The following is a 13,981-nucleotide window of genomic DNA, read 5'->3' on the forward strand; positions in this document are numbered from 1 at the left end:
CGACAAACGATTGATGACAAGAAAAAAAAAGCGATCGAGTCGTTTGGATCACGAGGAAATGAACACATTTCCCCAAGACTCAAGTTTATTTTTTCAAAGACATGTGACCCTCCTTGAATTTTCGTTGCTACTTCCTTCATTCCAAGATAGGTCCACCGTTTTCTACTTGTCGTCTGATCCGAGAAGCTTCATCTGGATCCTCCTAAGGTGTCATCATACGATTCATCAAATGAGGAAGGAATGGATGAGAGGTCGGATGAAAATGGATGATTGTGAAAAAAAAAAAAAAAAAAAAAAAGGGATCGATTAGTGTGGGCGGTGGACACGGGAGGAAGTAACTCACAATGACTTTTAGATCAATGGAGAACATGATGGAGAAGTATTGTGATATTCGTTTGAACCGCTGTCGTTCAGATTCGGTCATGGTGAAGAGAAGAAAAAAGAGCCGAGTGACGGTGGTCGGGAGAGAAAGAGATGGGAGAAAGAGGTATTTTCGAGATTGGACGAGGTGGATTTAAAGAATCCAGTGAGTGACGGGGTGTCGAGGAATAATGAAAAAATAAAAATAGAGCAAGGGAAGAGGTATTCGGGAAATCGGACCGAGGGTGGTGTCAGAAAAGGTTTGAATGAAAGAGTGACGAGGGGGAGAAAGAGAGAAAGGGCCAAGGACGAAAGGTAGAGATTGAGAATCACTCACTTCTCTATCAACACCTCTATCACCTTGATCCAATACACAATAAACATCTTTCTTTCGACTTGATGAACCGTCATCGTCTTGTCTTTCATCTTCCTCCGATCTGACAACATCTTCGTCTTTTCCTGATCTTACAACATCTTCTTCGTCTTTCCCTGATCTTACAACATCTTGGTTTTTCCCTGATCTTACAACATGTTCATCGTTTCCGGATCCAACCGATGACCCTCCGAGCTCACTGTGATTTTGTGATCGGATCGAAATGATGATGAAAGACATAATCTTCTTAGCGTCCGGTATGAAGGTGACATGACAATTCTATCGAGGTCAACGATTCATCGAGATTCGTTCTTTCGTCTTTGAAACGTGAGAAGGAAAGTGAGTAGAAAAGCTTCGAGAGAAGAGAATGGTGAAATCAAAGAATACAATCGGAGACTTGGGCTCGCGCACGAACATGAGAATCTCGGAGAGATCCCTCGAGTCATACCAGCGGGTACAGGTTTGAATTATTCTTCTTGGTTGTACTGGACTTTTTGAGGTGGAAAGGATATGAGGGTCGTGGTTTAGAGAAGGGATGTGGAGAGGTAAGCAAAAAACAGGGGGTTCTCCCTCCTCTGGATCGTAGAGGGAGATTAGAGTATTGGAGTAAGAGATACAACCGAGGGACGCCACATTTCGAAGAGAGTAAGTTCAACAATGAGCATGTTGGGCCGACGCGAATCGCGGATAAAATGACACGACGTTGAGAATAGTCGACACCAAGGGAGATTTTGGGTCCCAAGTGGATGACGGACAAGATGCAAATGCGAAGAAGAAAGAAGGTAATGTCAAAGATGAGATATGAAATTGGAGTTTGGGATATGTTTCATCACTGAGGCAGGAGAAGAAGAGAAAGAAGGAGAGAAAGAAGAAGAAGAGGAAGAAGAAAAGAAAGGAACAAGGGAAAGAGAAAGAAGGAGAAAAGGAAGAAGAAATAAAAGTGAGAAACGTAACCCACCTGGTTTGACAAATCACCAAAAGGGTTCGATTCCCACCATGTTTTCCAACTTTGAAAATCTGAAAGATACAATGCTTTCCTTTCCAACAGATGTGTGGAGACTCGATGGATCTGATATGTCCTCTCGTCTTTTTGTTTTCCTTTGGTGAGGACTCGGCTCGTGACTCCTCTCCTCGAGGTGGATCCGCTCGTGTGTTCTCTCAAGGTGGATCCGCTCGTGTGTTCTCTCAAGGTGGATCCGCTCGTGTGTTCTCCCAAGGTGGATCCGCTCGCGTCTTCTCTCCTCGAGGCCGATCCGTTCAATGTGATTGACGTAGCGATGGACGATGTCGGTCCGGGTACGTCAATCGTCGTTGAAGGAAGACCGACGACAGACAAAGGATCCAAACTCAAGGTTCGATCGAGAACAGCAGGAAAGGTTGTGAACCGGTTGGTCTTGCTACCATCGGTCATCATCCTTTCGGCGGTAGAAGAAGATTCGGACTGGATCGAAGGTGGGATAGGTAAAGGTGAAAAAGATTTGGACGGGATCGACGGTGGGACAGGTATAGGTGAAAAGGATTCGGACTGGATCGACGGTGGGATAGGTATAGGGACGAGAAAATGTGGGAATTGTGATGTGGAAGCGTGTTGAACTTCGACCTGATGTGATGAACCGAGAAGATGGACAACGATACGTTGCTCCTCGCCTTGTTCTTGTCCTTGATCAATATCATCGACAACTTGACCGATACCTTTGTTATTTCTCTCTTTCTCCCGTTTCTCGAGATCAGTTTCATCGGTACTACCAGATTCTTCTTGTTCTTCTTCTTGTTCCCCATCGTTCTCTCCTCGAACCTCTTCCTCTTCCCCATCGTTCTCTCCTCGAACCTCTTCCTCTTCCCCATCGTTCTCTCCTCGTCCTCGTTGCTCTTCCCCATCGTTTTCTCCTCGATCCTCTTCCTCTTCCCCATCGTTTTCTCCTTGTCCTCGTTGCTCTTTCCCAAAAATCCGTTCGAGTTGATCCGTAGCGGTACGAGAAAGTGTCAAGAGATTCGACGAAACCAAATCCTCATCGTCATGTTGATCCTGGATGATAGGTAAACGTCTGATATCTGACAAAGATAAAGATGAAGATGAAGTTTCTCCCTCTCTTGTTTTCATTCTCATCTCAACAGAATGCATACTTTCGTATTCCCAACTTTCTCCTTGAACGGGATGTATATTCTCGTATTCCCGAGTCTTGATTTTCGTCCGAGTGGTATCTTGATGAGACGTTTGCCTTTCTTCCATAGTATGATCACTTTGGTTTTCTTGGAAATCGATTGAATGCTCCTTCTCATTGGATAGGTTCGATTTCCTCTTGAAACCATCCAGATAATCATCATGTCTGTCATTCATCTTACGTCTTTTATTTTCTTTGATAGACGAATCGTCATCCTTGTCGACTTTTTGTCCTCGTCTTTCTTCTGCTTGTTCGGAATCAACACTGATACCACGTTTGACACCTTTGGATCCGAACGGTTCCGACCTCTTCTTACGACTCGAAATCGACCCCGATTCGATCTTGGGAACAAGGTATTTACGTTCGTTGTTAGATTCTTTACCGGAGAATGAATGACCTCTGATTTTCAATTGTGGGATCGTTTGATAGAGTTGATCATCTCTGGATCGGAGGAAGGCTGTGAAACCAGGTTGGATCTGAATGATTTCCTGTCGAGGTGGTTAGTATATCGTTCGTTGACATGTCTCTCACGTTTTTGTTTTTGTTCTGTAGGGTAGACATTCGCCTCCATTGAAAGTACCGAGTGGTTTTTGTTCTCAACGGAAAAAAGGGATAGAGTATGAAGTATGAAGAGCGAAGGGTGAACGAGGAGAAGAAATAGAAGGGATGAAAGGGAAAGTGAGGGTCAAGGTGAAAGTGAGAGTGAGATTGAAAGGGTGAGTGAAATTGAGAGTGAAAGTAGAGTAGATTCATAGGCGTGTAGCTAGAGTAAGACTTGAATATCGTGACAAGAGGAGGACAAAAGCGAAAACGAGGCAGTCCTACTTTATGACGAAGAGTTAACAAAAAGAGTTTCCCGAAGGAAACAAGAACAGAGTTTGTAGGAAATGAAAATCAGAGTTTGTAGGAAATGGAAAAACAGAGTTTCAGAAGGAAAGAAAGAACGGGATTTGTGAAAAACAAAACGATGACAAAGAGCTCGCAGAAAAGAAACCAATGAAGAAGGGGAAAAGAGAAAGAAAATCAAAACCAAAACCAACCTCAGTCTTGCCATCGTTCACTACCCTCTTTAGGTCTTCCTGCCATGATCCGATACTCGATCCATCCTTATCCCAATCATATACTCTAGCATGATCAATGACGAATTTCCTCTGTTTCTCAATCCTTTCCAACCTTTCCAAAGCTTTGGTAGTCAAAACGTCTTGTCTATCCGGTATCCCATTCTTAGATTCCAAAACGTTTTTCCATTCGAAGTTTGAATGTACCCATTGGGTACTTCGGAGTTTATCCACGTTGAAAGTCATACCAAAGGTAGAGAGTGTTTTCCAACTCTGAGCGTTTCCCGTGGCTATTTGAACAGCTTCTTTACGACCTTTTTTCTTCAAGGATTGATCTACGTGACATAATGATGGGATTATGAAATGGAACTTATCAAGACGGTTGAGTGGGTAATCCGACAAAGAGGTGATTGACGAGATGACGTTTGCGCCTCTATTCTGGTTTGGGTCAGTTTCAAGTTTCGGGCTTGGTGAGAGAGGAAAGAAGAGATGGACATGGAGGAGGGAGGAGGTAAGGAAAAGAGACCGACTGACAAGTAATTGGTTGATCAACGTGATGGCTTGAGAAGGTCTCAAAAGAGAATCGAAAATGAAGAAATCTAATCCTCTCAAATCTTGTAAAGTCAATTCTTGTAGAGAGTTGGTCGCTCCTGAATGAACGACCGGTGTGGTGGTGGTGGTGGTGGTGGTGGTGGTGGATGACATGATGATGATGGGGTTTTCAAGTTGGGCGTGACATGTGTATTATATGGTGATGATGGTGAAGACGACGACCATGGTGAGGGTGAGCATTGGTGTCACACGTGGCTTTTGGGAATTCCCCGTCAGTCAGGCTGCCACAAATAAATCCCGGAAAACCCCGGTTATTTGCTCTTCGCAAATAAGAAGCTTTGAAAAAACGGAATTCTCGCTTGGGAAATCACGTGGCGGGAGAGTGAGTGCACGGATGCTCACGTCGTCATCACCTCGTCATTCTCTATTCACATTGTCATTACTGATCTATTCACGCCGTCATTACTACCCTATGTACGTCGTCATTACTACCCTATGTACGTCGTCATTACTAACCTCGACACGTCGTCATTACTAACCTCGACACGTCGTCATTACTAACCTCGACACGTCGTCATTACTAACCTCGACACGTCGTCATTACTAACCTCGACACGTCGTCATTACTAACCTCGACACGTCGTCATTACCAACCTATACACATCGTCATTACCAACCTATACACATCATTACTACCTATACACATCGTCATCACTACCCTGTACACATCGTCATTACACCTATACACATGATTACTAATCTCCACACACCCATCATTGACACCTCGTACACATCCTTGTTTCTTACACACCCGCACCCGCTCATCGCTTCCCTCTTTTCTCTCGGTCCTTATCCAACATGCCCCTCAAACGTCTCTGCGTCTCCTCTTCTCTCAAAGCATCGACGACCTCATTGTCTTGAGCTTCCTTGGCTCTATCTCTCATCTTGCTCTCGATTATCGGTTTCTTATCTTTCAGCTCTTGCAGCCACGACAGACCCGTGCCGCCTGGCGGTCTGGGTGTTTGCATGGGTTCTTCGGTCGAGGGTGGCGGTGGGGCAGGGGGTGGGGGTGGGTTTGAAGCCCGAGCCCGAGTCGAAGCCGGCGGGGGTGTCGTAGGAGAAGGAGAAAGAAGAGGATGAACGTTATTAGTGATGGTAGTGGTGATGGAAGAATCATTCGCGACATTGATATTCTTGACGGATTTATCATTATACGACATGTCGATTTGGTTGAAAACTTTATAATGATGATGGATTTCTTGTACCCAGGGATGTTTATCATGCTTTGACTGGGGTCCATGACCAGATCGCCCTGCGTTCTCAACTCTCTCTTGGATCGTTTCGACGCTGACGCCGAGTGAAGGAAACACGTGAGGGTGGCAAGTCTGGTCGGTGTCGGAAGAGGAACCAGTGGTTTGGTAAGTGTCGGAAAAGGAACAAGTCACTCGGGTGTCATTATCTTGGGTGAGACGAGGTACGACTCGAGCGTCGACGTCACCAGAGTGGTTTGCGTGGGCTGCGAACGGGTACGGGTACGTGGGGATTCGACTGGCGATAGCGAATGGATGGTTGGTTTCAGTGACGAGATGTGATCTAGGTAGAGGTTTGAGAGTACGTATGATTGAGGTTTCATGGTCGTCGATCTCGACATGGTCATCCTCCATAACGACGTCATGATACTTTACATTCCTCGAGGTAGGTCTGACTGTCCGAGGAGTGGTCAAGTTGAAGACTGTGACGTAAGCTGTTGTACATGAGGGGTGCATATGACTGACGTTTGCTTTGTCTGGGAGTGACCGATATGGAATCATAAGCTTGTGATTGGTCAAGAGGGAGAGGGCGGAAGTACGAGGGATCGAGTGTGAACGTTTCCACGTGTGATAGCAAGGTCGCAAGGTGTTTCATCGTGGGTGGCGTGGGCGTGGGAGGAGCGTGGGCGTGGGCGTGGGATGGATGGGGTGTGCAGCGTGTAGAGTAGCGTACAGCGTGGGAGGAGCGTGGGCAACAGCGTTGCAGACAGTAGACAGTAGTACTCTGTAGTAAAAGAAAAGTGCCACGAATTTCGATCCGATCCGACCCAGTCTAAATTCCCGTAATTCCCAAGACCCCAACCGAATCACGGTAAATCCCCAACAAAAAGAAGAAAAACATGTCCGGGTGGTCAAATTTTCGTATACCTCTACGAGATTTATCTCAATCTTACAGACCTACATCAGGTATCATCTTGAAGGGAAACAACAACAACAACAACAACAACAGCAACAGCAAGAGCAAGTTGGGATTGACGACCAAGACGTTGGAGAATGTCAAAGGGAATATACGTCAGTCCTTGTTTCCAAGATAGATACCAAATGACCGACGTTTGACGCTGAATTACACAGATGTCATACCCACCCACCCTTTCGATTGGTCACAACTCACCGATTCAATCACCTTGTCTTGTCGTGCAGCTCCACGATCCGTATCCGTCACCGTCACCCAGATCGTCTTGCTTCCCCCCGTCTCTTTCGATTCGTACCATGACGTCGTCAGGGGTTATGGCACCGGGCTGGACGACAACGTTTGTACCCTCCTTGATCGTTTGGGTCAAACGTGTCAGCGTCGTTTGTTGATGAAGGATGGCAAGATTGGCCTGTTCCCTATCGATAACAAGTTTGGAGATTTGGTTTTGGATCATGATGCTATGGCTGGCTTGATTTGTCAGGTAGGTCGGGTGTTTCCTTTTTGTTTCGTTTTCCGACACAAAACAAGTTTCTTTTCATGATCCCCCCACCGACCCTGTCCACTTCGGGGTATAAAGTCCTATCCTTTTCCACGTCTTTGATGTTGCACAGGACGTACAGGACCCTACTCGACTCTACACTCTCCGCTCTCACTCTCCACCCTCCACTCTCCACTCTCCACTCTCCACCCTCCACCCTCCACTCTCCACTCTCCACTCTCATAAATGCCATGTGCCCAGCACCGGCTCCATGAGTAAAACGTCACAGACGTTGTCTTGTTCGCATCGGACACGCTCCGACGACAGACACCCCCTGACAGACAATCATGTTGACTGCCCTTCAGGGAACTTTCGATAACGGCATGATCGACGTCCTGTTCATTCTTCCATCCATTTACGACGAACCGGGACCGTCCTCGTCTGGGATGCATATCAAAGATGAAATTGTCAATATCGTTTCTTCTCATCAAGGTAGGCAGATTTGTTTGTCAAGCGAATATCAAGCTTTGTGAGTCGTTCCATTTCCTCTTTTCCCCTCGCCTCTTTTTCTCTCTTCGTCTCCGCTTTCCCCCCGGGTCTGTTTACACCGTTATCCAAGTTTCTCCCTGACATCTGTGTAACCCTACTATCAAACGTCCCCTCCCCCTCTCGCATCTGTGCAAGGCCACCATCGGAACCCCTCCTCACATCTATTCACACCATCGTCCGACCCCTCCTCCCCCCCTCGCATCAGTGTAACACCATCATCGAACTCCTCCTCCTCTCCTTATCGTTTCTTTTGCCCCGGTGACGAAAATCAATCGATATGGAACTCGAGATCAACCCCAAAAACCAGATTCGCAATCGCTTCCCTTTACTTTCTCCGCCCCGACCAACCCATTCAACTTGATGTGTTCTATCGTCCATCTCCCTCTTCCGAACCCCTCACCAACACCAACGCTCTGGTCGACCACGACCTATCCAGAACGCTCAAACGACAGGCTAGTTATCTGAGCGAAACCATCTCATCCAGAGCTAAATCAACATCGACGAAAAGACTTCGGACTTCTCTGACCACTCATTCTCATGTCTCCATGGTACAAGAGTTCAAGTCCTCTCAAGAGATTAAACCCTCTCAACACGTCAAACCCAAAGGTGAATCCTTTTCTTTCCTTCTCCCCACTTTCGACAGGAAAAAGAAAGATAAAGATCTAGAACTGTATGCTGACCGAGGAGATAAGAATTGGACCAAAACCAAAACCTCATCGTCCAATCCGAGTTACAGTCATTCAATGAACCGAACCAGCATGTCATCGGTATCGGGTAGAGAGAGTGAAACGAGCGACAGATCATCTTCTTCAATGAGTGTCATCTCCAACTTGTCTTACAAAAAGGAAATGATGGATCATGAGAGTATTCGGAACGCTAGGGAAATCTTGAAGGTTTCTTCTTGGAGGACCGTTGGGGGTGGACGACATGTTGATGATTCTATGGAATCTTTGAGGGAAAAAATCGACAGGATGGGAATGAGTGTTTGAGGAAAGGTTTGTTCTGTTTAATCCAAATCGTTTTCTTTCTCCCCCTTTCCCCTTTTTGTTCTCCATCCCGTCCGCATCTAATTCATTCGCTATCGCTTTTCTTAGTAAAGAATCTTCTTCTTCCCAACGAGAGTGCTTTGCTCGTCTTTGATGTAAATATTCAATTGGTCAATTGATGACTAGATGTTATCAGACTAATATCGATAGCGATAGCTCCGTCGGAGTTGTGAAGAGAAATGACAATGAAGACTCGACTAATCAGTTGTTGATTAGCCAGTGAGATCACTAGAATGTACAAAACATGACTTGCAACGTTCAACAATGATCATCTAGCGTATTTTACCATGAAACCTGACACATCTATCCACCTTTTAACTTTGTCATCTCACCTTGGAACCCCTCCGACCGAGAGATGGATTGGAAGATTGATGGAACCCCAACTTTCTCTTTTATCTATCACCCTCTATGTGTTGTTTCATGATCCATCCTGATTCCTCAAATCCGTCCCCAGGTGTTATAACGGGATTGGATCGAGCGCTCCTGGGTTCAAAATCTACCTTTTATGAGAGTTTAGGGCCCGTCACCTAGATCCTGACAAAATCGTCCATTTTCCCTTGCCGGGAGGGGGTTGGTAGTGCCCTGTCACGACCGATACTTATAGCGAGATCAGCTCTCACCAATATCTACCCGGTCATGATAATGATCATTCCCCTTCTGTCGGGTCAAAGTTGTGGGGGGTAGGGTCCCCTTTCCGACTGACTCACTTTCTTTCCCCTTGATTCAATTTACGTGTTTTTCGTTGCAAGACAACACGTACCGCACCTACCTACCTACCTCGGAACCCATAACATAGACGTTCTTATAAACCCCCTCTGACAGGTTTTCTTACCCATCCATGACTGTGAATTCCTGAAACTGTCAAAAATGTAATTTCTGTCGCCAGCTTGGGAAATCAATCTTTTATCACTCAGAATCTCAAAGTCTCTTTTTGTTCTACTACACTGGCGTGCCAACCTGTCAGATTGACAGACCCGTCTCCTGCCTCCCGAGCTGACTCTGTGGACCTGTGGACCCGTGGATCCTCCTCCTCCTCTCTACTCCCTCACACACACTTCTCGCTTGTGGACCTGTGATCCTGTCAACTTCTAGCGTCTCTCCCCCCTTTCCCCCTTTTATCGTCTCGCTTCCACCCTGCGGACCTCGCTGCGCACCACGTGGTTTTGTTCTTCCTCTCAACACGGCGTATTGTTACCTGGACGCTCTCGGGAACCACTGTGCCATGGTCAGGATTGAACGCCAAGACTGGACGGACCAATCAATAGAATCAACCACTCGAATCCAACTAGTCTCGATAAATTACAAAACCCAAAAACAGACAGCTCGCTTTCTCCAAATCTCTCGATCAAAATTCAAAAGCACAAAACAAAAAACAGATTGTTCAGAATGGATAGAATGTCTCGATAAAAGTTAAAAACCCTCGACTGGGGCGAGATCAAAAATACGGGATTGGATGGACGATTGATTAAACATCTCCATTCCGATCAGTAGCGTAGATTGGATTGTCGGAATGTTTAGATGAACTTGAGGATTGGACCAGGTTAGAATAATAATTGGACGGACAGGATTCAGAACACAGGACAGATTAAGAATGTACGTTAGGACTACTGAAAAAATAGAAAAAACACTCGACATCTACCTGGATATCGAGACAAAGAACGGGATCTTGGCTCCTCTATCCCTTGGCTTCTCTCATTTCCACTAATCCCGTGCGATAGCACTTGACCCTCTTCCATCGTTCACCCTATCGTTATCCTACCGTTCGGACCTTTTCACCTATCGCTATCACCTATCGTTATCACCTATTGCTTTCACCTTGCTTCCACAAGTCAATTTCACCTATCGCTTTTACCACGCTTGACCTATTTAGCTCCGAGGTCGTCGCTTTTCAGAGGGAGGGGGAAGGTTGTAGTCGCTTCTAGTTCCGTGAGGTACCTTGCACCCTTCTCTTGAACTTTCTCTCACATTCTAGTACTTTGCTTCTACTAGAATGTTCTCTCAGTTCTCCTGTCTATCTAAATCTGAGACGGACTGCTCTACTGTCATTATGCATCCTCTTATCCCTTGTTTGTCTTTCTACATTTGGAGACGTTTTTCAATCCCGATCGCGCGTCTTACAGTACCTTGTCACTGATTCGACGTACTTGACAAACCACACGTTCTTTAGCCCATTCATTCATACACATTCGTTATCCTACTGTATGTTACATCTCGAAAATCGAAATCCTAAATTACAGCGAAACCCCGCGAACCAGACAACCACACACCAACAGTTCAGACCCACACTCACTTACATACAACCTTGAATCCTCGTTCTCGTCATCCTCATCCTCATCCAACATGAAATTCGCCAATCAGGAGTCTTGGACGAACAACCCCTCGATTTACCCGTCTTCTTCATGTTATGCACAAACTAGAATCAGCCAGGGTACTTGAGAAGAACAAGACTCACTCCTTCCAACTCCCCCCATGCACTAAAGAATACTCGTTCACTCAAAGAATACTTCTTTTTCAGAAGGGTTCAACGATCCCAAAGCAGCGAGCCAACATTCGACGACCCAAAAGACTCTTTTCCAACACGGCGTCGGCGGCGTCATTCCCGACAAGACCTTTTGGACGTTTGACAAGATAAGTATTGATGTAGGGAACACAAAACATTGGGTTGTGTCACGACCGGTACTTATAGCGAGATCAACTCTCACTAGCAGAGTTGATATTGAGCCTTTTAGGAGTTTATGATCAAGGGCTCGCTACCCGGTCATGGCAGGTCGAGCACGACAATGAAAACATCTAGAAACCGTCAGTACCAACTTGAGAACTACAACTCACCGAGTCGCAATGTAACTCTGCTCTGCTCCACCGGCCACCGGAGGCGGACCACTAGAGGGAGTACGACCAACGGGTTCGGTCGCTCGAACGATACCCACTACGCGAGCGTGGTCGTCAACTTGACTTTTGACCACTTACTTACTGCAGATCACCACGGGATTCCCTTTTGTTGTGTCCATGAAAGAGTCTCGTACCATGGCACCCCCAAACTTGTACGGTATCCGATCAGTCGATACGATACATCTTCTGTACGTGGAGTGTCAGGGGTTCCCTTTAGTCCTAGGCGTAGTTTGAGGGACAAGATCCAACTGGTCAAGCAAGGTAGTAATCTAGAGTTATAGATGGGTATACATTGTCCAAAGAGTAAAGTAGTCATCTTGGTATTTATCTATCTGTCAGCAATGTCCTCTGAATACCCAGAGTTGTCACCACGTGTAACAGATCGATGGGTCTTTTGCCTTACTGAACCTTGTCGCATTGTTCATCATCTATCAATTCCTGCGTGACCATATATATATATCCTCGACACATGTCCAAACGGGTTTCATCATTGTCATTATCATCATCATCATCACACGGCTCTACAAAAAAAGTGTTTGAAACAAATCGGATATTTATATGGGAGAGAATTTCAAAAGGTAAAACTGAAACTCAATCTTCTTCTTCTTCCTCCTCATCCTCTTCATCGTCCTCTTGGTCCTCATCGGTAAAATCATCATGACAACGACGACAAATGACACTATCAAACTTCCTCTTCTTATCCGATTTCGACTTTAAAAAACATCTACCACACATTTTACCTTTCCTTTTCCCTCTCTTCTCGCCATCGATCTCGCCTTTGGTCTTTGTTTTCAGTTTCGGTATGGGTATCCCAGCTTGATGACATATGATTTTGAATTGTTCGTATTCGACAGAGTATTCCTCTTCTAATTCCGATGGATCGGTGATGGAACAAAGATGGATCGAATAAAAGTTGAGAGGGGATACAATGTCTTTCCCTTTACGTGTGAACAATGTTCCTTTTCCTTTTTCGTTTGAACGAGCGGCTGTCGGTCAGCGATCAGCGATTAGCGGGTTGTTCACCGAGGGTTGGTACGGTACGGTAGGGCGGTGTGATTGCGAACTGTGACCGTCCAAAGCGGATGATCAAGGTGCGTTCGGGACATGAGGAAGAGACGAGAGATGAGTATGATAATGCGAGTAATGACGGGGTATGGTCAAGGTGCGTTCGGGACGATGAGGAAGAGAAGAGGGAGATGATTATGATAATGCGAGTTATGACGGGGGATGGTACGATGGTGGGTTGTAAAGAGGGAATGAATGAAATGACGATAGTTACCTGTCACATTGGGTATAACAACGACCGGTAGTGGTTGTGACAGGGATGGTATGAGAAGAGTAGTCGGTCGTAAGGGGTTAGGGTACGATAACAGCAGTCGTAAGAGGGTAGGGTACGATAACCGTAGCAGTCGTAAGAGGGTAGGGTACGATAACAGTAGCAGTCGTAAGAGGAGATGACATGATAAGAGTAGTGGCATTAGGGCGTAGTCTAACAGGCGATGGATGATAAGAAAAAGCAGTCGGAACTGTATCAAGGGATCAAGTCATAGTCTCATCTCAAGGGAACAACGATATCCAATCATCAAAATTGATAGTGATATCCATATCCATCGAACCCAAGAACGAAAAGAAAAGAAAAGAAAAAGAGAAGAGAAGAAAAAAGAAGAACAAACAGAAAAAGAGAAGAGAAAAGAAAAGAAAAAAAACAGACACTCACCGGTCACTTGTTCCTCTTCACTTTTAGCCAACTCACGAACTTTATCCAATCGTCTGGGTTGGATGTTCCTAGTTTCGCAAGCTATCAAACGACCGAATTCCAAGTTGATCTCTTCGTACTGTCGTTTCAGCCACCCCACGACGTCAGGTCGTTCGAGTAGATAGTAGATGTGAGTGTGGTTAGGGGTATGATATGTGAGTGTGTAGGGGTTAGGGGTATGGGTGTGGGATATGAGTGTGTAGGGGTGTGGGATGAGAGTGTGTAAGGGTATGGGATATGAGAGTGTAGGGGTATGGGTATGGGATATGAGCAGGAGCGCACGTAAGGTATATCCGCCATAGTGTGTGTGTGTGTGTGTGTGTGTTGGGGGGGATAGACGGGCATTGACAAAGAATATCTATTCTATCCGATCCAAAACTCGACTCACTGCCGATTTGATAATTCTCAACCTTGATCTACTCCTAGCTACTTGAGCATTAGCAGCTTTTCTCATAGCTTTCCTAACGATTTCTGGGATATCTTCTTGTTCTTGGTCTTGGTCTCCTCCTTCTCCTCCCCCTCCTCCTTCTCCTCC

General features: G+C 45.8%; 5 protein-coding genes across 5 annotated transcripts; 1 reads left to right on the forward strand and 4 right to left on the reverse strand.

Moving 5' to 3' along the window:
* Window positions 1-136: 136 nt before the first annotated feature.
* On the reverse strand, window positions 137-4,658 carry TREMEDRAFT_66304 (uncharacterized protein; the record flags this gene model as incomplete). The annotated part of the gene is made up of 6 exons (XM_007008367.1): window positions 137-202; window positions 344-403; window positions 698-1,012; window positions 1,692-3,371; window positions 3,936-4,391; window positions 4,488-4,658. 6 exons carry the CDS (start codon window positions 4,656-4,658, stop codon window positions 137-139), a joined length of 2,748 nt encoding a protein of 915 aa, XP_007008429.1.
* Window positions 4,659-5,326: 668 nt separating this feature from the next.
* TREMEDRAFT_66305 (uncharacterized protein) lies at window positions 5,327-6,410 on the reverse strand (the record flags this gene model as incomplete). Its single annotated transcript, XM_007008368.1, has 2 exons — window positions 5,327-6,237; window positions 6,281-6,410. The coding sequence occupies 2 exons, from the start codon at window positions 6,408-6,410 to the stop codon at window positions 5,327-5,329; spliced, it is 1,041 nt and encodes a 346-aa protein (XP_007008430.1).
* A 244-nt stretch (window positions 6,411-6,654) lies between these two features.
* On the forward strand, window positions 6,655-8,744 carry TREMEDRAFT_74964 (uncharacterized protein; the record flags this gene model as incomplete). The annotated part of the gene is made up of 4 exons (XM_007008369.1): window positions 6,655-6,826; window positions 6,887-7,209; window positions 7,572-7,735; window positions 8,045-8,744. 4 exons carry the CDS (start codon window positions 6,655-6,657, stop codon window positions 8,742-8,744), a joined length of 1,359 nt encoding a protein of 452 aa, XP_007008431.1.
* A 2,261-nt stretch (window positions 8,745-11,005) lies between these two features.
* On the reverse strand, window positions 11,006-11,827 carry TREMEDRAFT_66307 (uncharacterized protein; the record flags this gene model as incomplete). Its single annotated transcript, XM_007008370.1, has 5 exons — window positions 11,006-11,027; window positions 11,096-11,214; window positions 11,254-11,275; window positions 11,631-11,727; window positions 11,773-11,827. 5 exons carry the CDS (start codon window positions 11,825-11,827, stop codon window positions 11,006-11,008), a joined length of 315 nt encoding a protein of 104 aa, XP_007008432.1.
* Window positions 11,828-12,281: 454 nt separating this feature from the next.
* Window positions 12,282-13,900, reverse strand: TREMEDRAFT_66308 (uncharacterized protein; the record flags this gene model as incomplete). The annotated part of the gene is made up of 3 exons (XM_007008371.1): window positions 12,282-12,676; window positions 13,408-13,525; window positions 13,835-13,900. 3 exons carry the CDS (start codon window positions 13,898-13,900, stop codon window positions 12,282-12,284), a joined length of 579 nt encoding a protein of 192 aa, XP_007008433.1.
* Window positions 13,901-13,981: the final 81 nt, after the last annotated feature.

The sequence above is a fragment of the Tremella mesenterica genome (genome assembly GCF_000271645.1).
Source record: "Tremella mesenterica DSM 1558 unplaced genomic scaffold TREMEscaffold_20, whole genome shotgun sequence".
NCBI lineage: Eukaryota > Fungi > Basidiomycota > Tremellomycetes > Tremellales > Tremellaceae > Tremella > Tremella mesenterica.